At 43.5% G+C, this 21,684-nt stretch overlaps 4 protein-coding genes across 8 annotated transcripts in view; 2 read left to right on the plus strand and 2 right to left on the minus strand.

Annotated features, from left to right (window-relative positions):
- The first annotated feature begins 152 nt into the window (after positions 1 to 152).
- Positions 153 to 2,434, plus strand: rpl27 (ribosomal protein L27). Its single transcript, XM_069716041.1, has 5 exons — positions 153 to 218; positions 667 to 749; positions 1,192 to 1,361; positions 2,093 to 2,203; positions 2,349 to 2,434. The coding sequence occupies exons 2-5, from the start codon at positions 669 to 671 to the stop codon at positions 2,395 to 2,397; spliced, it is 411 nt and encodes a 136-aa protein (XP_069572142.1). The 5' UTR covers positions 153 to 218; positions 667 to 668; the 3' UTR covers positions 2,398 to 2,434.
- An 802-nt stretch (positions 2,435 to 3,236) lies between these two features.
- ifi35 (interferon-induced protein 35) lies at positions 3,237 to 7,556 on the plus strand. Its single transcript, XM_069716054.1, has 10 exons — positions 3,237 to 3,259; positions 3,549 to 3,575; positions 3,791 to 3,859; positions 4,329 to 4,487; positions 5,011 to 5,127; positions 5,207 to 5,351; positions 6,328 to 6,437; positions 6,528 to 6,708; positions 6,802 to 6,908; positions 7,036 to 7,556. The coding sequence occupies exons 2-10, from the start codon at positions 3,561 to 3,563 to the stop codon at positions 7,246 to 7,248; spliced, it is 1,116 nt and encodes a 371-aa protein (XP_069572155.1). The 5' UTR covers positions 3,237 to 3,259; positions 3,549 to 3,560; the 3' UTR covers positions 7,249 to 7,556.
- Positions 7,557 to 7,957: 401 nt separating this feature from the next.
- Positions 7,958 to 18,127, minus strand: mvp (major vault protein). Of its 3 annotated transcripts, XM_069716012.1 has the most exons (18): positions 17,969 to 18,013; positions 16,973 to 17,010; positions 16,492 to 16,670; positions 16,154 to 16,349; positions 15,906 to 16,029; positions 15,622 to 15,753; positions 15,205 to 15,299; positions 14,733 to 14,969; positions 13,849 to 13,974; positions 12,408 to 12,626; positions 12,052 to 12,287; positions 11,774 to 11,971; positions 11,384 to 11,528; positions 10,921 to 11,132; positions 10,678 to 10,794; positions 10,144 to 10,270; positions 9,769 to 9,957; positions 7,958 to 9,084 (listed from the first exon to the last, which is right to left on the minus strand). In XM_069716012.1, the coding sequence occupies exons 2-18, from the start codon at positions 16,979 to 16,981 to the stop codon at positions 8,959 to 8,961; spliced, it is 2,667 nt and encodes an 888-aa protein (XP_069572113.1). In that variant the 5' UTR covers positions 16,982 to 17,010; positions 17,969 to 18,013; the 3' UTR covers positions 7,958 to 8,958. The 3 variants fall into 3 exon arrangements, with proteins under 3 accessions (XP_069572113.1, XP_069572116.1, XP_069572114.1); XM_069716015.1 differs by lacking the exon at positions 16,973 to 17,010 and having other exon boundaries at positions 17,969 to 18,127; XM_069716013.1 differs by lacking the exons at positions 16,973 to 17,010; positions 17,969 to 18,013 and adding an exon at positions 16,877 to 16,969.
- An 814-nt stretch (positions 18,128 to 18,941) lies between these two features.
- Positions 18,942 to 21,684, minus strand: part of LOC138631219 (caskin-2-like) — a 30,097-nt gene continuing 27,354 nt past the window's right edge. For all 3 annotated transcript variants that reach the window (XM_069716025.1, XM_069716024.1, XM_069716023.1), the window contains one exon: positions 18,942 to 21,684. In XM_069716025.1, coding sequence (XP_069572126.1) covers positions 21,588 to 21,684 — 97 coding nt within the window. In that variant the 3' untranslated portion in view covers positions 18,942 to 21,587.

Here is a 21,684-nt window from a genome sequence, read left to right on the forward strand (position 1 = left end):
TTCTACATTTTGTGGGTGAAAAAAATTTGCCATAGAGAATTATTAAATTCATAATGAACTCAAAATTACGATTTTCATGTTAAAAAAAAAAAAAAATCGGCGTTTTATTTACCCTGAACTCACTTCCGGATGTGACGTACCCACACCACTGGGTCAAAGTTCGCCCAAAACCTTCTCGACTTCCTTTTCCTGTTAGCGGTGGCCGCAGAGCAGCACCAGTGAGTGAAACTCTCCTCCAAACAATCCTCCTCCATCGCTCTAAATCCGCCCTATTTTATAGTTTTCATCACAACACACCGACGACGAACATCCATCTATCGAAGATGTGTCCGTTATTTCGAGGATTGTTTTTATTTAACAAGCTGAAAACGATCAGTTATTGCTGCGCTTCGTTTCCCGGAGCGTCCCGTGTCAACATGGCTGCTTTTCCTCGACGCTAAACGTCTGTAAAAGAGGATTATACGACACGTTCAGTCTTCCTAACAGGCCGATATGTTTTATAACAACTTTATTATTAATTGTGTCCGTCGTGTGTTCAATAACTAAATTAAATAAGTGGTAGAAGCGGGTTTCTCCAGCTGGAGGCTAACCGCTAAACCAGCCGGACACCCAACTTTTTATTTATTTTTTTACGACGAGTGTTTTGTTTTTTTCTCTTTCTGGCAGAAATGGGCAAATTCATGAAGCCTGGGAAGGTGGTGATGGTGCTGGCCGGACGCTACGCCGGCCGCAAGGCTGTGATCGTGAAGGTAAAGAGCTGCTCCACGAGCTAACGGTGACAACACGGGACACCTGGAGCGTCACGTGTCCATGAAGGATGCCGTCGGGACTTTCACCTTAAAATGCTATCCCATGGATTTAGTTATTTATTTATTTTATACGTCGGATAACTTTGTTGGGACCAGACTGAGCTAGCTGAGCCGTTTAGTGTTTCTGTGAGCTGTATTTATTCATTTGGGAGACTGGAGATCCTCTCCGTTGCTAAGGGTGGTTGCTAAGGGGTCTGACTACTTCCTGGAGCAGTCGGTTCTCCTTGTGTTGCCACGGAAACGGAGCTCCCTCCACAATATGAACACACAAAGTATATTATGTAATATTGATTAACTCTTAGAGTTATTTATTTATTTATAAACTGGTTGTCTCTGATGTCTCTCCCCCCCTCCCCCTCCCCTCGTTCGTGTCTCTTTGCAGAACATTGACGACGGCACCACCGACCGTCCCTACAGCCACGCCCTGGTCGCCGGCATCGACCGCTACCCCCGCAAGGTGACCACCACCATGGGCAAGAAGAAGATCGCCAAGAGGTCCAAGATCAAGGCCTTCGTCAAGGTGTTCAACTACAACCACCTCATGCCCACCAGGTGAGCGGCCGCAGGCAACACCGACTTCCATCGAGGGTTCAGACTCCTTCATTACATTTTTATTTTCTAGAAATGTTTTCACCTCTCCCCCCAAAGTAGATTTTTATATATATATATATAAATTTGTCTATTAAACACCAAGTAATTCTGCTGAGCTTGTGTCTCCAGATGATTTTAAGTCCACAACCCCAAAATATTCCAAATTGAAGTTGACATTCGACAAAGAAAAGCAGCAAACTTTCATTTCTGTGGTTCGAATATTTTCATCTTTTCACACGAAGAGTGACTGAAATGAGCAGATCATCTCCTGAGATGGTTGCGCAACATTTTCCTGTCAGCCGAACAATGTTTTTGGCTCCATATTTGACGATTGTCCTCTTTTCGAATGAGGCGAATCAGACGGCGTCTCCTGATGCAGAAATCAGCCTCATTTTGTCGGTGGTGTCCGAGAGATGTTGAGAGATCGAAACTTCTTCAACACGTCGTCGTCTTTTTAGTAAAAGGCAACTTGCTTGACTTCTTGTGACCTTTAACCTCATCCTGGTTGTGAATTGCTTGTTGTGTCTGAAATCAGCTGTTCAGAAGATGCACAGCAATCCAGCAGCACTTTTCATTTCTCTGTTGATGTGAAATAAGACGTCGATGCGTTTAATGACCCGTTTGTAACGTGGGAGAAACCGGACGTACGTCACCAGCGACACGTTTAACGCGGCTCCGCCTCCTTCCCGCAGATACTCTGTGGACATTCCTCTGGACAAAACCGTCGTCAACAAGGACGTCTTCAGGGATCCGGCTCTCAAACGCAAAGCCAGGCGGGAGGCCAAGGTCAAGTTTGAGGAGAGGTGAGCGTCCTGGATGTGACATCACATTTTAGTGTGTATGAGAGAGAGAGTGTGTGTGTGTGTGTGTGTGTGTGTGTGTGTGTGTGTGTGAGAGTTTCAGATAAAGTGTGCTGATCTGCTGTTTTTGTTTTTTTTCTTCTTCCAGGTACAAGACGGGAAAGAACAAGTGGTTCTTCCAGAAGCTCCGATTCTAAATTCACCTGCTTTCACAAATAAATGTTTAAAAATGGACTGTTTGACTGTCGACTCCTTTTGATGTTTTTCCTCGTTTCAGAAATGTCTCTGCTTCCGCTGCAACAGAAATTGTTTTTACCGGCACATTGAATGCATCACTAATAATAATAAGATATTTTTTTGTGTGTGTGTGGTTGTGCTGCTTTTTTATTTATTTATTTATTTTAATTTTTTTATTCCACCACAGTTTACAGAGCTTGAATACGAGGGGTGGTCAAGGGCCAAATCCAGCCCTCTTGACGAGAATATTTGGCCCCAAAACAAAACGATTTTACAATTTTCATCAAAACATAATGTCTCCTAAATCTGCTCCTGGTGAGTTTATATCAAGACGGAAGCAAAAATGAGTAAATGTGACTTGGTATAAAAAAGGAAGTGTACATTTGAATAATCAAAATAAAGAAAAATGCAACTCAAAGGGAAGTAGTTGTGTTACAGCAGCAACTTTATTTAAATCATAAATCGGATTAAAATAGACAAGTTAAGGTCAAAGTGTCATGAATAATACAAGAATGAAGAAAAACTTGACAATAATAATATTACTGTTTTATAAGAAGCTGCTGTTTCATTAATCATAATCTGACACGTTACAGATATAATACACTGAAAAAAAACACCTCTAAAAATGATCCCTGAATTCAACACTTCAACACTTATTAGTCTGTAAGCACCCTCGTTTCCGACGGCACATAAACGCAGCACCACGTGTCTCCGTCAGCAGCGCCCTCTGGCGGAGAGGCGGGACGCGTTCAGGGTGACGTCCTGCTGCTGGGAAAAGGAAACCGAAAGAAGAAAAGTCGGAGTTGAGAGACTCGACAGGCGGTGAGTTCACTCCGGCGGCCGATTAATAACCGATAAATATCGATCATTTTAGTTTAAATCAACAATATAAATCAGATTTATCGAGTCCGCTTTTATTCGACGTTTGTTTTTAGAGGATTTTTGAAGTAGTTTAAAGAGTTGTTGAGATGTTTGTTAAAACGGGTCTTTCGTAGATTATCGTTTACTTTCATTCCTTTTTTTTTTTTTTTAACGCACAGAGAGAATAAAAACGCTCATGTCCATTTAATCTACTTGTTTTGAGTAATTTATATTTTGTGAATTCTTCCAGGTTAATTTCAAAATGTCGTCAGACGAGGTGAGATGTCATTTTCATTTCTTCCTGTCGTTGTTGTTTTACGTAAATAATTAAATCACGTTGCTTTTCGATTTGTGTTTTTATCAAACTGGCACTTTCAAGATTTGAATGTTTCTTAATCATATTGTAATAACCGTGTGGATTTATCTGACAGCCTGTGTGTGTTTACGTTGTTTACGTTGTTTACTGCGTTGAGCTGCTTTTCTATGTTTCAGGATTTCTCTCTGGTGCCGAATCCTGGCAACACTTTGGAGGGAATCAAAGCTCAGATCAACAAGTACAAGGTGAAACTGAAAGTCCTGCTTTATTTAGAGAGAGTCCATTTAAACACACGCTACCTTTATGGAGTTTATATTTTTTTCAGGTGAGTCTCTGAAAATGATGCTGAAAGGACCCACCAAATCATCATTTATTATAATATTATTTATCATCAGTAGAAGTTCAGTTTCCGGTGAGTTGTAATAAAAAGCACCGGGACATTTTCTTCTTTGAGGTTAAACAATAAAGTCGTTTCAACCCAAATCTAAAATGAAAAATGAAAAAAAAAAAAAAAAGTCTATAAAAGTCACTTTTATAGTTTTAAAATCCATAAATATAAAGGTTATAATGTTGAAGCTCTTTAATATCATCTCGTTTCTGATTGGATAAAACATCTTCAATCATCGCCCCCGGAGGCTGCGATGGACATCCGATAGATGAATTGATGGATCAGTAAAATTAACGCTGGACGTGTCTCCTCTCCCGTATCCATAGAAACAGCATGAGCAGTTGCTAGAGGAGCAGCGGGAGCTGACCGAAAGCAGGGACAACCGGCGGAAGATAACGCAGCAGTTCAGGCAGCGCCACGACACAATGGAGCAGAACTTGAAGGCGGACCGGCAGACCCACCGGGACCAGATCGCTAACGAGAAGGTGCGCTCGCCTCTCGTCGACAGACGTCACTCCGATGTCTGAGATCCGGTCTGCAGCTTCAGAAGTTTCTCTGTCGGACATTAAAAGTAAAACAAGTCTGTGGTCGATCTGCTCTGCCACAAAATCAAACTGTCAAGAATGTAAAAAAAAACATGTGGTTGAATTAGGATAGAGTGTTCCAGATCAAATTAGATCAATTCTAACTGATAAAAACAGTTCAAACACATATAACCATTTGTGACATCACAAACTGACAGATGTATTACAGTATTTATGTAAGAAATGCCCTGTCGGCCTTTTAATGGGCCATAGAAGATGACAAAGGGGCCTTATCTGGCCCGCAGGCCGCAGGTTGAATATACTTGGCACACTGCTCTCAACAAGCAGGAAGTGGGTTTTTTAATTTTTGTATTATTATTATTAAACACAATATATTCATACATTCGATTATTAAAGTGTGGTGTGGTTTGATTTTGACTTTTTGTGGATTTGCTCCGTCGCTGTCTGAATTTCTGTCTTCCAGCTGAATGTGGACGTCCTGAAGCAGGATGAGCGCGACCTGATGAAGGAGGTCCGAAAAACCCAGGCGGCTGTGGAGGAGGAAAAGGCCCAGAACCAGCAGCTGACAGGACAGGCAGACGTACGTCCATCCGACAAGCCCGAAGCCCCCCGATCTCCATCCCCCCCCACGTCTCCTCAACCTGCTCCTGTTGTTTCAGGTGTTCGCCGCCGTGCCCGAGAGGAAGCTCGTCTTCACCGGGTTGACGGGAAACACAGGCGACCGGCGGACGTTCGACATGAAGCCGCGTGTCGTTTACCCGATGGAGGGCGGCACGGCGCTGGTCACCTTCGAGGAGGAACACGGTGAGTCGCCGGCGACGCCGCGTGTTTTTATCTGCGTTTGTTTTAAAATCCAAACCAGAGACAGAAAATACAAAAACATCCCGAGCGCAGGTCAAACACACAAATACAATATCAGGTGTGTGGTTTCTTTTTTTCTTTCTTGCACCTAAACAATTAAAAGCTCATTTAAAAAAACTAAAATTTGCATCTTAAACCAGGAGAAAAAAAACGAGGAAAAAAACACATTGAAAGGAGATTTATTGCAGAATTAGAATCCTAAATTGACTTGAGAATTTTTTTGTGTTTCAAAAAACAAATCATCACACCTTCTTTTTCCAGATTTGAGGAATAAAATAATCAATAATTATCAATAAATGTTGCTGGAAAAAAAATGACGATTATATTTTACAGCTGAAGTCAAACTGTATTTTTGACTTAATTGCTGAATTTGTTGCTTATACTGAGACCCGTCTACTGGGCCTGCGTGGTGAGACTCAGCCACTAGGGGGCAGCAATGAGCCTCACACAAATCTGACTTCAATGTTTGTTTTTTTATATTAAAATGACACACGATGACTGCCTCAATATTTCATTTGTAGTGTATCAAAGATACTTTTGTTCACTTTGAAATCATTTTTACTTTAAAAGTCAGGACTGTGTTTTTTGCATTTATTGTATTACTGATTTTAATCTTTCTCATAATTTTCAAACTGAAATAATACAGTGCTAAATGCTCATTTTCAACCGTCAACCTGTGTGTCATGCACCTTCAGGCCGTCGTTGTTTTAACTGCACCCATACGATGCAGATGCCGGATTTTAATTACCAGTAGTCAAAAGCCGACAAACCAGTTGACACACTGAAGCTTCGTGGAGCTGCTTTGAACAGAAACTCGGCTCCTCACATTCACGGTGAAACAAGCAAGACGGCAAATTGCGCCGCCGGGTTTCGGATGTGTAAAATCAACAATGTTTTTTTCTTTTTTCTGTGTCCTCAGTGGCAAAGAACATTCTGTCCCTAAACAACCACCAGGTGGATCTGGGAGGAGAGAGCAGCATCACTGTGGAGGCCCGGCCGGTTTTTCTGATGCTGCCTCGAGTGGTGGAGGTAAAAAAACAACAACAACACACCAACCAAATCTGATGTTGAAGTGCAGCAATCGGCTTCATTTACGTGACCCGTCCTCTGCCTCTGCAGATCGACACCGAGGTTTGCCCTCAGCGCATTTTAATCTCCAACCTGCCCAAGATGGACACCGTGGCTCTGCAGAACCTGGAGATCCACTTCTCCAAGACAAAGAACGGAGGCGGGGAGGTGGACACCTGCGAGATGCTGTCGGACTCGGGGACTGTGGTGATCACGTTTGTGAAGACGGGCTGTGAGTGTCTGAATATTTTACCCCCCCCCCCTGAGATGATGAATGTGATGTTAGGGAACTTAACCCCAGCTGATGAACTCTTCTCTCCTTCAGTTGTCGAAGGTTTGGCTAAAACACAGTTCCACAAAGTGATGCTCTACAAAGCGCTGCACCGAGTGAGAGTGACTCCTTTTCTGAACGGACACATCACCAACTTAAAGGTGAAGCGCATCTTCCAGCAGAGTTTCAAACGATCAGAGACGTTTTTTTATTTAAACTTTTGTACTTTGATATTAACTTTTTTTTGTAATTTTTTTTATTATTATCCGCGCCGTCTCCCCCGTCAAGGCCCAGATGACGCCGTGTCCTCGGACGGTGCTGCTGACGGGAATACCTGCCATCATGGAGCGGGAAACTCTGCAGGACCATATGGAGATCCACTTCCAGAAAAACGGTAACGGCGGAGGAGAGATCGACGCCATCCTATACAATCCGCTGGGTCAGCACATCTCCGCCATGTTCGGGGGGGCCTCCTCGGAGAACAAAGAGGATTCTGGGTGATGCCATCTGCTTTTCTGCCAGGAAAAATCTCTTTAAGATATATTCTGTTTTCAAACATTTAGAGACGGAAGCCAGTTTACTTCAGCACAAAGTTCAAATTATTTTACTCGTCAATTAAACTGCTGGTAAACAGGTGGATAAAAAGATGAAGGAACTATTTAATCTGGGTGATTTCTATTTAAATGCAGTGTAACTACAATGATGATTAATAATTAATTTGTATATTCAACATGTAAAAGCTTAATGAAACTGTTCCTGATGAAACGAGTATAAACGGCTGAAGAAATACAATAAACTGTAAATTAAGAGTTTTTGTTTTCTTGAATTAAGTAGCAAAAATATTTCACACTTAAGATCAGTTTCACGTTTAAAAAAAATGACGGTGTTCATACGGTAGCGTGTCGTCCAAAATTTGATAAAAAAAAAAAGTCATACTCTAGCCTTAACTATTTGAGTTTTGGGACGAAAAAAAAGTGATAGTGATGAAGTATGACGTTCTGAACGACATACTATGGTATGTCCTTTTCATATTTTAGACGACATACTGTACTAAGTATTTTTAATTTTTTTGGCCGAAAAAAAATGTCATGCTATAGTGTGACTTTGTGATTTTATGGATAAAAAAAATGTCATACTATATATGAATAAATATATATATATGAATATATATATTTATTTATTTTTCTACATAAAAAAACACCAGGTAAAGCACGATTCGGTCAGATTTTATTGAAAGCTCAGACAGCAGCAGTACTTAGTGAAGACAGAAGGCAGCGGTGAAGCTGTTTGAGTTTCACAACCACAGACGTGTTCGATATCGACGGGACATTTCTGAAGTCAGCGAGTGCAAAGCAGGAACACAAATGTTTGAATGCTGAAAGATCTGATCAAACAGAGACGTCGCTCGGAGACACGAAACATCTGCAGGAGGAAACATTTCAAAACTACACGGCTCCATCGTCATGACAACAATCCTCACGTGTTCATTCGAAGGTTTCATTTCATCTGGAAACAAACCAACGAACAAACAAAACAAAAAAAATTTCAAGCAGACAAAAAAAAAAAATCTCCATCAGAGATTTGATTGATTTCCGAAAAGACCTGATGTCATATTCATAAACAGTCACGTGACAGATATTCATAAACATTCATGTTCACCTGCAGTCGGACACATCGTCACGTTGACGCCATGAGACCAGAAAGATCTGCATCACGTCTGACCTCACACACGATGAAGAACACGCATGATGAAAAACATACATGATCATACATGATGAACACACATGGCGATACACTGATAAAAATTGGTTTAACATGAATTCTTCCCAGAAATCATTCAAACGTCTGATTGTTGTTGTTAAAGAGCAATAAAAAAAACAAACATAGGACTTCTGTTGTCACTTTAGATGAAAACAAATGTGTTTTTTCACAACTGGACCATTAAAAATTTTTTTTTTAAATTCTAATATTTATTTCAATTCATGTATCCAAACAAAAAGGAACTTTTTGTTTTTAATTTTTAAAAGAAATGAATAAATGACAGATCAAATATGACCTCTGACTGAAACCATTGAATGAACAGAAAATTCTTGCAGGACGTTTATTTTATTTTGAAAAACCACATGAATCCCAGGGCTGAACCTCCACAGGTGTTATGCAGTGCAAATGTAAAGTGCCAATTCTTCATCCTCCTCCTCCTCCTCCTCCTCCTCACTGCCCCACCCCCTGGCCTGGCAGCGCCCCCAGCAGGCCGTTGGCGGTGGTGAAGAGGTTGATGGGTGATGATCCGTCTGTGATGAGGGTCGACTTCAACCCCAGAGCCTGAAGCATCTTCACCTGGAGGATGGGAGGCAGACCACATGAGGCTCCGCCCACAACCAAGGTGTTCAAAAGGTGTTTTAACATGTCACATGTAGTCAGCAGCTTCTTTATATAAATACACGTGTTAGTGTGGTGAATGCAGTGGGCAGATTATTACATTTAAAAATGTCTTTATAACTGCATTTTAAACATTTATTAAATATTTATAGACTCATTATGAAAGCTAAACTGATGTCCTGGTGTTAAATTAACATTTAATCTGCTGAATTATTTAGGTATTATTGTTGTTAAATTCACTATCATTTATTTTGTGAATCTATTTTGATCTTTTTTTCATCGAAGTAAAAAAAATAAAATCTTCAAATGTGTCGTTTTGTCCAAAAACCCACAAATCATCATGTTTACTGTTATAAAAGACAAAAAACTACAGACATTGATTTATTCTGAATTTTTTTTTTTTTTGTCAATTATAAATATTTGTATTTTTCTTTTGAACTTTGAGATTTATCGTTGGCTGATGAAGTCGAACCGACAACTCGAGCCGCTACTTTGTCGAGTGAAAATGAGTGATTAGCAAATTTTTTTAAATCGGTTCAAATTTGAAGTATTTTAACTTTACAGAAAGAACTACTTTAACCTCCGACCTTCCCCCTCGGACTAAAGTCTAACGCGCTGCTCTGATCTCCGCGGCTTCAGTACCTGCAGCGCCGGTCCGGCCCGGGCCATCTCCGCCAGCGTGTCGCTGCCCAGACTCTCCACCAGCTGGCTGAAGCGCGTCGACTCGATCTGAGACAGACGCTCCTGCTTCTCCACCTCCAGATGGTCCATCTCCTTCTTGTAGCTCAGCTCCTGCTCACGAGCCTTCGCCAGCCGCTGCAGCTCCGCCTCCTGCACACCATCACGTTGAACACTTTTAACACTCCGGGTTAAATCGCAGTTTAAAATGTTGGATGAAACGAATTGAACCCAAAATAAACATCAAATAAATCGCTTCCGTTTCCTTTGAGGCCGTTTTACCGAACCAGTGGACTTTTATGTTGAAAGGAGAGACAGGAACAGGAAGCGTGAACGTACCGCCTCGATCCTCTGAGCCTCGGCCTTCAGTTTGGCCTCGTTGACCGCCGCCTCTCCCTGAATTCGAGCCGCCTCGGCCCGAGACTGAGCTTCAGCCTTGGCAGCTCCGGTACTCTCCACCGCGGCGCTGAAACAGAGTGCCGCTGTTCCTTTAACAACTTATATGACAGTTATAAACTGGGTATAAACCGTTAATAAATGTTTACAACACATCCATGAAATATTTATGAATGATTTGATAAAATTCCTAAATATTCCTCAACTAACTAGAACGTGTTCAACACTCAGATATTCAGTAGTTTTAACTACATCGGGAAACTGGTTTTTTTGGTCTCTTTTGCCGTCATAATTTTGTGCATTATTTTAGGTCATATTTTTTGCGTCTCTTTCGCTGTAAATATTTGTCTGATTTGATATCGTAGTTTCTTGCTTTCGTAATTTTTGTCTCTTTTCCTGTCGTAGTGTTTTTTTGGGTCTCTTTTGCTGTCGTAGTGTTTTTTTGGGTCTCTTTTGCTGTCGTAGTCCTGCGTTCACCTGAGCGCCTCCAGTTCCAGCAGCTCCTTCCTGGCTTTCTCGGCCTCGGACTGGTCGGTGATCCGCTGCCTCTCCAGCTTCCCCCGAGCCTCCTGCTCCAGACGCTCCGCTTCGTGTCTGCACGCCAAACCATTGTTAGCTGAATGATGTTTCATTCAGAATATATATGTGTGTGTGTGTGTGTGTGTGTGTGTGTGTGTGTGTGTGTGTGTGTGTGTGTGTGTGTGTGTGTGCGCGCCCCACCGTGCGGCCGCCTCCTGGGAGTTGGTGGTGATCTCGATGGCCAGCTGGACGCTCTTCTGCAGGGCGTCTCGTGTCCTCTGGTCGACGGGCTCCACGGACTGGATGTCCACGCTGCTGATCACCAGCTTGTTCTGGCTGAAGACGAGGCTCGTACGCGTCGCCATCTTTTCATCGAAGCCGAACACCGCCGAGCAAATGATCCGATTCGAGTTCTACAGACAGACAGAAAACGTAGAAATAGGAGCGTTCAAAAGTTTTAGTTTCTACTGGTAACACAGCTTGAAGCAGAATGCTATCAAATAAATATTACGCCGAGCTAAAATTTCCCAGCTGTTCAATTTGTCAAATAAATTTCCGGAGTCCACGCTGACATCTTCAGCACCCGAGCTCCACACGTTTTGTGACCACTGATGCGTTAACACTTGTGATTTCACCTGAAACTTGAGCAGACAAACATTCCAACCTTGTGGAAATCGTCAAACTGGACGGAGGCGACGGCTCCTCTGACCCGCGAGGCGATGGCTTTACAGGCGTCTCCCACGAAGTCAGGAACCGAAAACAGAGCCGCAGCATCGGCGGCGTTGACCGGAGCCTTCACAGCGAAGTGCCTGAAGAGTGAAACATCAGCAGCGTATCAGCTGCTAATATCTGAAATTCAAAAGTTTAAAAGTGCTGCTGTTGCTTGGTTATTAATAAATGTATCCTCCAACTCCCCTTTCTGTTTTTATAGCAGCTGAGTGCAAAAAAAAAAATGGTTTTACCCTGAATACATGCCTAGAAACAGACTTTTTTTTTTCCCCTAAAAATGTGTTCACGCATCGGGCGATGCTTGGGGGGGGGGGGGGGTTGTTACCAGTTGTAGGACAGCTGCAGCTGCAGGCGGGCGTGATCGGCCGTCTCGATGGTGATGATGTCGGTGAAGAAGTCGGGCCCCAGCAGGAGGCAGATGGCCTTGATGACGTTGGCCCTCTTCGGTTTGTCTCCAGACAGCGACAGCATGGTGAACTGCTCGTCGGGTCCCAGCATCACCATCTCCGGTCCGAACACCACCCTGCAGACAAGAGCACCACCGGTTCAGCCGCTTCGTCCGACCTCCACGACCTCCGCACCAACCCGGACGGGAAGTCCCACCTGGCTTTCTTCTCTCTGTAGTCGTAGACCTGGATGGCAGCGTTGTGGGGAACCCTGTAGGAGACCACCATGGTCTTGTCCCTCGGTTCTGCCTGTGTGGACTGGTTGCGGTCCGAGCGGTCGGCCTGCGGGTCGAGCCGAGACGCCAGCAGGGCCTCGACTTTCGGAGGGAGCTCCTTCTGCCACAACTCCTCGTCCTGAGTCAGCATGTAGGTGTGACCGATCACCGCTCGCACCTGAAGGCCGGACGACACGCACGACATGGTCCCAAAACACATACACGATAAACAAAATAAAAAAACTTGAAAAATAAGACGAGGACTTTAGCAGCGAGACTCTACGACTTTAGCTCGTACCTTTCCGGTTTTGATGTCTCTGACGTAGATACCCTCGTTCTCATCGAGCGGGATGGCCTGTCGTCTCAGCACCACCTCCACGGCCGCGGGGGGGACGTACTCGACGGGGCCCCGCAGCATCCAGCGGTCTCCGGGGCGACGGACGATGCCGCTCCTCCGAGAGCGCTTGGCCCTCTCCTGTATCAGCTCCTCGTCCTCCTCGTCCTCCTCTTCCTCGTGCTGGCAGAGAGAACGGGGGAGAGAGAGGTGGAGGACGGAGAGAAGGGTTAACGTGGCAATGCATTGGAGCGGAGGAAGAGGAGGAGATGGAGGAGATGGAGGAGGAGGAGGAGACGGAGGAGGGGGGATCGGCGGGAGGAACTGAGTGAAACAACCAAGGACATGAAAGGAGGAGAAATAAAAGGGCGGGTGGTGTGATGAGGAAGGATGGACGGGTTTTAATGCACGGAAGGAAGGGAAAGAGAAAGAAGAGGAGGAGAGTGGGGGTAATATGAGTTAGCCAGGTTAGGAAGGGAGGATGGGGCGTCTCCAGACGTCATTCAGACGTGTTAGTACATAACCACGTACATTTACTCGGGGTAACATTTGGAGGTTCAGGTCAACCTGTCAGATTAATCTCTGGTGGATTTCACATAAAACAGATGAGCATGTGTCGATTTAGGACGGCTGTCGCCATAGCAACCAACAAACACCGAAACCAGGTCGGAGGAAAACCAACAACATGGCGCTTTGTACCTTTTTAACACCTTTATTTCCAATATTTCCTGCTATGAGCCGGTGGACTGCATGCAAGACGAACGTACCACGACATGTTTTTATTTATAGACCTTCAATTTGTTTCCTTTTTTGAAAAGGTCACGCCCACTGATGACATCACCACTGTTCTGACTTTTGTTCTGAAATTTTCTCCTGCCCAGCCCAGATTCAGGCCAAAAATCCACCGACCCTCCCAGAAATACCAGAGATGAGCTGCAGCGAAGCGACACGGTCGACCGACCAATCAGCGACGGCGGGCGCGGCTCTCGCGTTTCAGCCCGAGACACGCCTGTGACGGTTCACTACATACCGGGCTGCTATCACAGGAGGGCTTTCATCCCAACGCACCTCAATTTGTTTTTCTAATCCCTTTTCTCCGACCGGCTGGCCAACTTTACAAGTCGAACAGGTGCAGCAGGACGAAGGGCAGGGGTAAACGGAGAGGGAGTGGCGACTAATAAACACAGTGAGCCAATCACAGGGAGGCAGGAGCAGAAACGGACGACCGAGGTCCTTTTACCAGATGGAGGAGAAGCCGAGTTGACATTTTAAATGAAATGTAATTTAATATATTGTAAACATTTGTTTTTGGCCCCGGACCTCCGTCCAGATTCATTTCTGGCCCCTCTGATGAAAGACTCAAAACGTTTCGGAGTAATTTTGTGTTTTTTTTGGGGGGTCTCACCTCCTCGATGTCGTTGAAGGCCTCCACGGCTCGCAGCACAAGCCCCTCCTCCTCCGACAGCACGTACACGTCCTGGATGCCGCGTTCGAGGTGCTCGCCCGGCTGCAGGAAAAACGAGCGCTCGCCCTGACAGAGACAGAAGACAGACAACACAGGTCAGAGGTGTTCGGTTCAAAACATTGGAGGAAAAAAACTCCTCAAAGTGTTTTGAGAAAACTCTGAAAAAATTTAAGCAAACCTTTTTTGATACAATCAAAACTTGGTTCCCTAAAAAACTCTGAAACTCAGAAGAAAACAAAATTTGCTTTAAATCTGTCAAGGTTAATTTTAGCAAAACAAAATCAGAAACTATATATATATTGCAGTTTGGAAGTTTATTTTGAAATCCTAACTATTAAAACAAAGAAGCTGCTCCATTTTGTAAATAAGAACAAATATTTTTCTTTAAACTCGGCCGTTTAGAAATTTTTCAATCATCCAATAAAATACAAACATACAACTGTATCCAGTTTCTAGAAAATAAACCTGAAAAATTTTGACTTCCTTCACAAAATAAACATGATTTATTCGTGACATCGAAGTGCTGGAGGAGATGTAGTGAAAACAAGGAATCATTAAGCGGATTTTTGTTAACACGAAAATATTAAAAAATTCTCAATTCTCTATTTTTATTATCATCACTAAACTGGTTGATATTAATTTGTGGTTTTATTTTATGGTGTTCAGAGGATAAATCTGCAGCAGTTTACTCCGTATCTCAACATATAGTTACTTTAAAATCTACGTTTTTCTGCGTTGATATAAAAAAAAAAAACAAACAAACAGTTACAGAAAGAAATATAAGCCGCGGAGCTCCAACATTCAGGACTCCTCCTCTTCCTCACCTTCATCACCCTCTTCTGGCCCAGCTGAGGTTTCCCGTCGGTTCCGACCGGGTCCAGGATCACGCAGTACTGCCTGCTGCTCAGCGTGGTCACGTCCACAACCCCCACCACCTCCTCGGCCACAGCCGGGATGTGCGCCTCCCGGTCAGCCATGGTCACCAGCCACTCCTCCCCCGTCCGCCGGTCCCGCTTGCCGGCATCTTTGAACGACCGCAGGGCGCGAACGTGCAGCGCTTTCTGCAGCGGGGAAGAAAACAACAAAACAGCATTTAAGGCGGGACCCAGATACAGTGTCTCCGCCCCCTGGTCACTACGCCACACACTCTGATTGGAAATGACGTCACCAGAACAAGATGGCCACCAGCAGGTCTGACAGATTTTAGCTTCACGTTTGTTCAGTGGAAGGAAGTGGAGACCCGTCGGCCATCTTTATTTACAGACAGATGGTGAAGGATGTGAGGGGCGGAGTCACCTTGTCAGTCAGGATGAAAGCGTTGACGATATCCAGGACCTCTTCGTGAGCACCGGGCAGGTAGGCGCCCACCTTACTGACCAGCCACTCCTCACCTGAGCAGCAGGTAAGACAAACAAATATGACAGGAAACTGAATTGAATTCTGGGATTGAGATGCAAATTTAATACATTAATGCAAACATGAAGAATGTATTATTTGCTGTTATGTAAATGTTTGACTTTGGGTTTCTTTCAAACAAAAGTTTGTAACATTATTGGGGGCTCGTCCGGGATTCATTCAAGAGTAAATTAACTCGAGTTTAATGAAGCCTTTTCTGGTTGTTTTTCTGTCTCTCTGTGTGTGTGTGTGTGTGTGTGTGTGTGTGTGTGTGTGTGTGTGTGTGTGTGTGTGTGTGTGTGTGTGTGTGTGTGTTACCTGTGACTCTGCGGACACCCCCCCGGTCCTCGCCCTCCTTGCGGGCCCTCAGTCTGATGGCCTGGTTCTCCCGGATCACGGTGGCCTTGATGGTCTCCAGCACCACCACCTCCTTCCGGGGGATGTACGTCCCTGAAACATGAATCTTTACATTTGATATCTGCAGATTATGAATGACGGCAATGAAATAAGTTGGTTCAGGCGTCAGAACGATCCGATGTCTCCATCCAATCAAAAGTGTTCAGATATCCGGATGTGATCGATGTGATGCAGGTGAGTCGTACCTGGTCCTTCGAACAGCCACTCGTCTCCGGCGACTCTCGTCTCTCCTCCGTCCTCCTTGAAGTCGAGCAGCGCCTGCAGACGCAGCGCCGTGTCCGGGTACACGATCTGCAGCGGGGTCACGACCTGCAAGGGGGGACGGGGGTAACACCAAGTGTCACCACGGAAAAAGGTGATGATGTTATGTAACTGCTAACTAACGTCTGAGTGTTTCTACATGGATGTAAATCTGCTCGGCGGAGCTTCAGACCTGCTGGACCTCCTCTCCGGGGTACAGGGGGAACGGGTCCCGGGTCTGGCGGATCTCCAGGTCCGCGTGTCGCAGCTTGGCCTGACCCGATTGGTCGAAGAGGACCTGGCCGTTGTCATCACGGGCGACGGGGTTGGCAACGACGCAGTAGTGACGCGGCGGCACCATGATCATCCGCACCGGAGGGAAGAGCACTCTGGGGGAAAAAAATTATCAGCTTGAAGTGGTTCTGTGATCAGTGCGATCCATAATGTTTAAAGTTTTATTCCATTTTTTTTTTTGTAAAATCTAAAAGTCAAGTAAAAAAAACTTTTTTTTTTCTTTTTTTTTACTCCCACCTTTCGTTGTCCTGGCGGATGTAGGTGAGCGGTCCGATCTCCACCCGGGCGATGTTGGTATTCTGGTCCAGGACGTGGATGTAGTGATGTGGCGGGATCCGGATGATCGACGCCTCCACCAGACCCTCAAACTCCGGCCCGCGGTTTCCTCCCTTCTTCGACATGATGGCACTCAAATCCTGCAGACAAAAAACCCAAAAAACTGGGATTTTATTCGATTTAAACTCATCGAAACACAAATTTATCAATAATTGTTCCAGTAAACATTTTTATTTGTAAATAACATTTATAATAATATTTTGTCGCCTGTTGTGACTTTTCAAAATACGACACAAAATAACAATTTAAAACCTTTTTCACCACCAAAAAAGTATTTTTTATTTACCATCAATCAATGTAATAAGGAGTATGGTTTAAAGTATGGTTTACTGAACGGGGCCCGAGTAACAGGTCATTTCCTGAAGCTCACAGAGAGACACACCTGAAACATGGAGGACAAAGTTCAGGGCGTGACGAGTCCTGAAAGGTGAATTGAATTGAATCAATTAATCAAAGAAAAGATGTAAAAGAAAGTAATATATATATATATATATCTGAAGTGATGAAACAACAGTTTGGCTGTGAGGTCATTGAATTAATAATTTAAGTCCTTTTTAAAACAAAGGTTTGCAGCTTTTCACAATAAATGACTCATTCACACATTAAATGCACCTTAATTTGTTAGAGATAATATTTGCAGCACAACATTTTACATGTAAAGGAGTAAAGTGCCTCTTGCTTTGAAAGGGGATCCCTGCACTTCTTCCAGCTCTGATTTGATTATTAAAGCATCTTAAATTTCCCTGTTGGTGATTTGACTGCTGTAAACAGGAGGTGGAGAGAATGACACATGCAGGAAGAATGGTAGAGTGTGGCTTCCCCTCTCTCCTCCTCCTCCTCCGTGCTCTACAATTGAATCAACTCTCCTCCTTTCCATTGCAGACCTCCCACCTCCCTCTCTGCAGCTGCTGTTGTTCCAGCTGTCAATGATTGACACAAACCCGGAAGTCCTGCTCAATCTAATCTGTTTGGAGACAACGCAGTACCAAAGTCCCATCAGAAAACCTCTAAATTTAACGTCGCCGCCCCTGTTACAGACAGCATGCACCATGAGTGAATTCAATTGAAGAATGTTTGGGATTTGAAGGAGACTGCGTGGAGTACGGCGTATTGCCAATAACAAGAAAAGGCCTCAGTTTGGCTCGATGACAACTGTCGGAGGAAAACTGCGAACCAAACCACCGACACATGTTAAAGTTGAGATTTTGTCATATAAAGAGTGATTTAGAGTACCAAATTGAAGCCGAATTAAAGTTCAGCTCACGTTTAAATCACTAATCACCTGAAGTTTTGTTCTGCCGAGGGGAAATATTTACTGAGAAGTGCAGAAGTGTTAAAAGTCTGAGGTTTTCGCGAGGAAGAAGCTCCGGGCTCTTACCTCGCTGCTGTGCGGCTCGGCGGGCAGGAAGGCAGCTCGGTGTCCGGTGTGACGGATCCAAAGTCTCTGACCGAGGGACTTTACAGAAGATTCTCTGCGGGGCGGGGCAGCTGCTGGGCTGGGATCCTGGAAAAAGAGACGGACAGTCACGGGGTTTACCGATCTTTACTGCAGCAGAGCTGCGTCAGGTGCGCGCGCACACGCACACGCCCACACACACACACAGACACACACACACACACACACACACACAAACAAACAGTGAAGCTCTGTGTTAGCTGCTTCGCTGTGAAGATAAAAGATAACAATTAAATTTAAAAAACAAAACATTAAAAGTGAAGTCAAGATTTTCATAATTGTTTTTTTAAATCAGTTTTATCTTTTTAAAGTCATAGTTTAGTATCAATAACTTAAAATTAGTAACTAAACTTCTGCATTTAATTTAAAAGTCACTTTTTTGTGTAATTTAAAATTTTGACTTAAACTCATAACTTTGACAAACTATGTCAACATTTGGACTTTTTTTTTTTTATCATATTTTTGACTTTTAATTCCATAATTGTCTTTTTGAGCATTTCTTAAAAACATTTTTATTTTATAATTTAGTTTTTAGTCTCGTAGTCAAAATCGTCCACAACACTGACTTCAAGGTTCTCATTTATTGATGTTATTGTTTTTCAGAAAAATTGCACATATTTTATTTAAAAGAAAAATAAAAGATGTAAAGGTGTGATTATATTTATTTATTTAATGTAGATGACTTTTGGATCCAAATAGAAACAACAAGGTATAAAAAATTAGGACTATTTTGTTTGGCTGTGTGCAGCATGTACGGGCCTGTAGGGAAAACTGGATGCTAAAGCAACACGGCCGCCGGTTTTATGTGCCTCCTCTGTGAAGTGTTCAAATGGGAGGAAACAAATCTTCTGATTCTGTCATTAAAAATCCACTGAAAAAAAACAAACACACAATAAAGAGTAACACCATATATATTTAATGGTTAAACAAACAAACAAACAGCCGAGAGGACAGAACGACTGAAACAGGAGGAAATATGTAAATGTAAATAACAGCTCACACACACAGACATCATCCAGCTCCACTGATTTACATGTTTACTGTCTCTGGAGTTTGTTTCCGCTGAGATTTTGTTTATAAATTTTTTTTGTTTTTGTATGAGTTTTTGTGATTCTGTTTCAGAGGTTTTTCCCAACGTGACTGGATGACAAATTTTATTTAAATTTAAAAAAAATGTTCTGGTATGAAAAGTCATAGAAAATATGTAAAGTTGTATGAAAGATTTAAAATGCCTGCATAATAAAAAGTTAAATAAAGTTATTTATCACTTGTTCTTTATATTTATCTGTCTGTTGCTGAGCGGTGGAGTTCCACAGGGAACTATCCTCGGTCCTCTTTTACTTCCTGAATACGATTCAGCACTTCGGCTGTTTTTTGCTCTGCTGATGATGTCCGGCTTTATTTCTGTGACACCTATGAAATCAGGTGACTTAAAAAAAAAAGAAAGAAGGTTTGAGCCTGGAAGTTTTATGAGCTGCGTTTACATTTTATTATAAACGATGCGTCCTCTCTTTTAGCTCTATTTTTGGTCTCCGCCACCAGACATAAATCTCTCTTTAGCAGCTAAATGCTAAACTGAAGCTATTTTGTCTGAAAACATGAATCGGCATCAGACAGGAAATGTTCTGTGAACCAAAACTAGGAGCTAAAAGAGGCTGAAGTCCGAGTTGATTTGCTGACTATAATCCAGAAACACCAGCAGACGAGCAGCTGGTCATGACTTCCTGTGACTGCTTCACAATAAAAGCCACCCTGAGCATAAACAGTATGAAAGCTTGTGCTTGATTTCATGAAAACCAAAAAGATTGAAACTTTACAGCTTGCGTTTAGTTTTTGGCGTTTTAAATCTTCCATTCAGAGAGCGGGAGAACGTGGAGGAGTTCAGGAGGGAGTTTCCTGAGAAACATGTCATTCACACACAGGTCACATGACCACAGGACGACGGCAGACACACCGAGGGCGAACATCTTTTAAACACGTTCAGAGGGAGCTGATGCATGCTAAATATGGAGGCATCATCCATACCCTGCAGGCTGGACACAAAAATAGCATTTCATAAACATCTTACAGTAACGAGGAGAACCACTCCGGATTCTTCAGAGGAAAAGTTTGGGAAAATATCCGAGGAACATCTGTACAGACCTTTGGTTGGATGTGTGCTCCTGTATATACCTCTAGTGTACAATATACATATTTAGATAACTCTAACTTAAATACTAATTTGGCTAAAATGAATATCAAAAAATAGTATGTATATAGCTGATATGTCACATGCCGACTTCCACGAGCTGAACATGCTTCTCTTCCCTTTCTATGAACAACACGGTCGAGCACGTTTTACAGGTTTCGTCGTAGCTTCATAAACACACATACGTGTAGAAAAGGACAGTTTTTAACGACAGAAACACGCCGAGCCGAGCGGACGACCGGCTGGTTAAACATCGCTGTGTATAAAATAGATTCTTTAAATATTACAAAGATAAAATCTGAAATGGTCAGACCAGGTTTTTTTTCCCAGGTTTTGTTCCAGCAGCAAGAAAACAGAGTTCAGTAATGACGCAAATTATGTTGTGTGGTTCACTCTGTGGGCCCTCTTACCACAAACACCTTTTTTAGTGACTTTCTTGCCCACAAGGGGGCAGCAGAAACAAGCAGAAGCTGTAAAAACAACACCGACATGATGTTTGTGTCCATGTGATGAACCTTAGTCCGATCATTACTCTCTTTCAGCTCTATTTTTGGTCTCCACCACCTCCAGAGGGAAATGTTTGTCTCTTTAGCAGCTAAATGATAAACATTAGGAATTTAAAGCATTTAGTCTGAAAACAGGAGCCAGAATCCGACAGGAAATGTTCTGCGAACCAAATCTAGGAGCTAAAAGAGGCAGAAGGTTTTATTTCTACGTTCATAAGATATGAGGACCTTTCTGATGATTTTACAGCTGTTTCTGCTGTGTGTCACGCAATATTTCGGTAAGTTTAATGCTTGTAATCGTGAAACCTGCCCTGTTAGCACGATGTAGCCAAAGGAGCTAACATTAGCGAGTGTTTGTTTTGGTCCGAGGTGGCGATGGAGTGCGAGTTAAAACACAGGCAGTCATGTGATGCTTTGTTAATCTACTAATATTGATTTAAAACCAACATGAAGTTCTGTGGTCGTCGCTGGTCTTGAAGACTGTTTTGAAGCTGCTGGAACTGAAGCTGGTCAGCAGGTGACGGCAATGTCCAAAAACATAAAACTTCATGTTACAATATTAGTGTTTGACAGGAATATAATAAACCGCTCAGGAGTGCCCCCTCATGCCGGGCTGCTCCAACGTTTGTGTCTCAGCTCGGTTCACGTTCGATAAGACACGACGACACGGAAAGGTCTGTGGTGCACCGACTCCGAAATCGAAACCGAAACCAGCCGTCTGTTACAGCGTGACAAGGAGCCGGTTGGAGTTTTATTTTTGGAGGTTAAGTGCTGGTGTTCAGGCTGAGAAACAAGACGATCGTTTGACTGTCGCTCCTCCGACTGCAGGGGGGTTGATGAAACGTCTTCAGTCCAACATGGCGTCCAGCTGGTCGGCCAGGTCGTCGAACATGTTGCCGATGTCGTCCAGGATGGTCCCCGCAGACTTCACCGTGTTCGCTCCG

The sequence above is a fragment of the Brachyistius frenatus genome, unplaced genomic scaffold, assembly GCF_029030835.1.
Source record: "Brachyistius frenatus isolate BFR_SWC_R1_liver_20210118 unplaced genomic scaffold, ASM2903083v1 Contig_151, whole genome shotgun sequence".
Classification (NCBI taxonomy): Eukaryota; Metazoa; Chordata; class Actinopteri; family Embiotocidae; genus Brachyistius; species Brachyistius frenatus.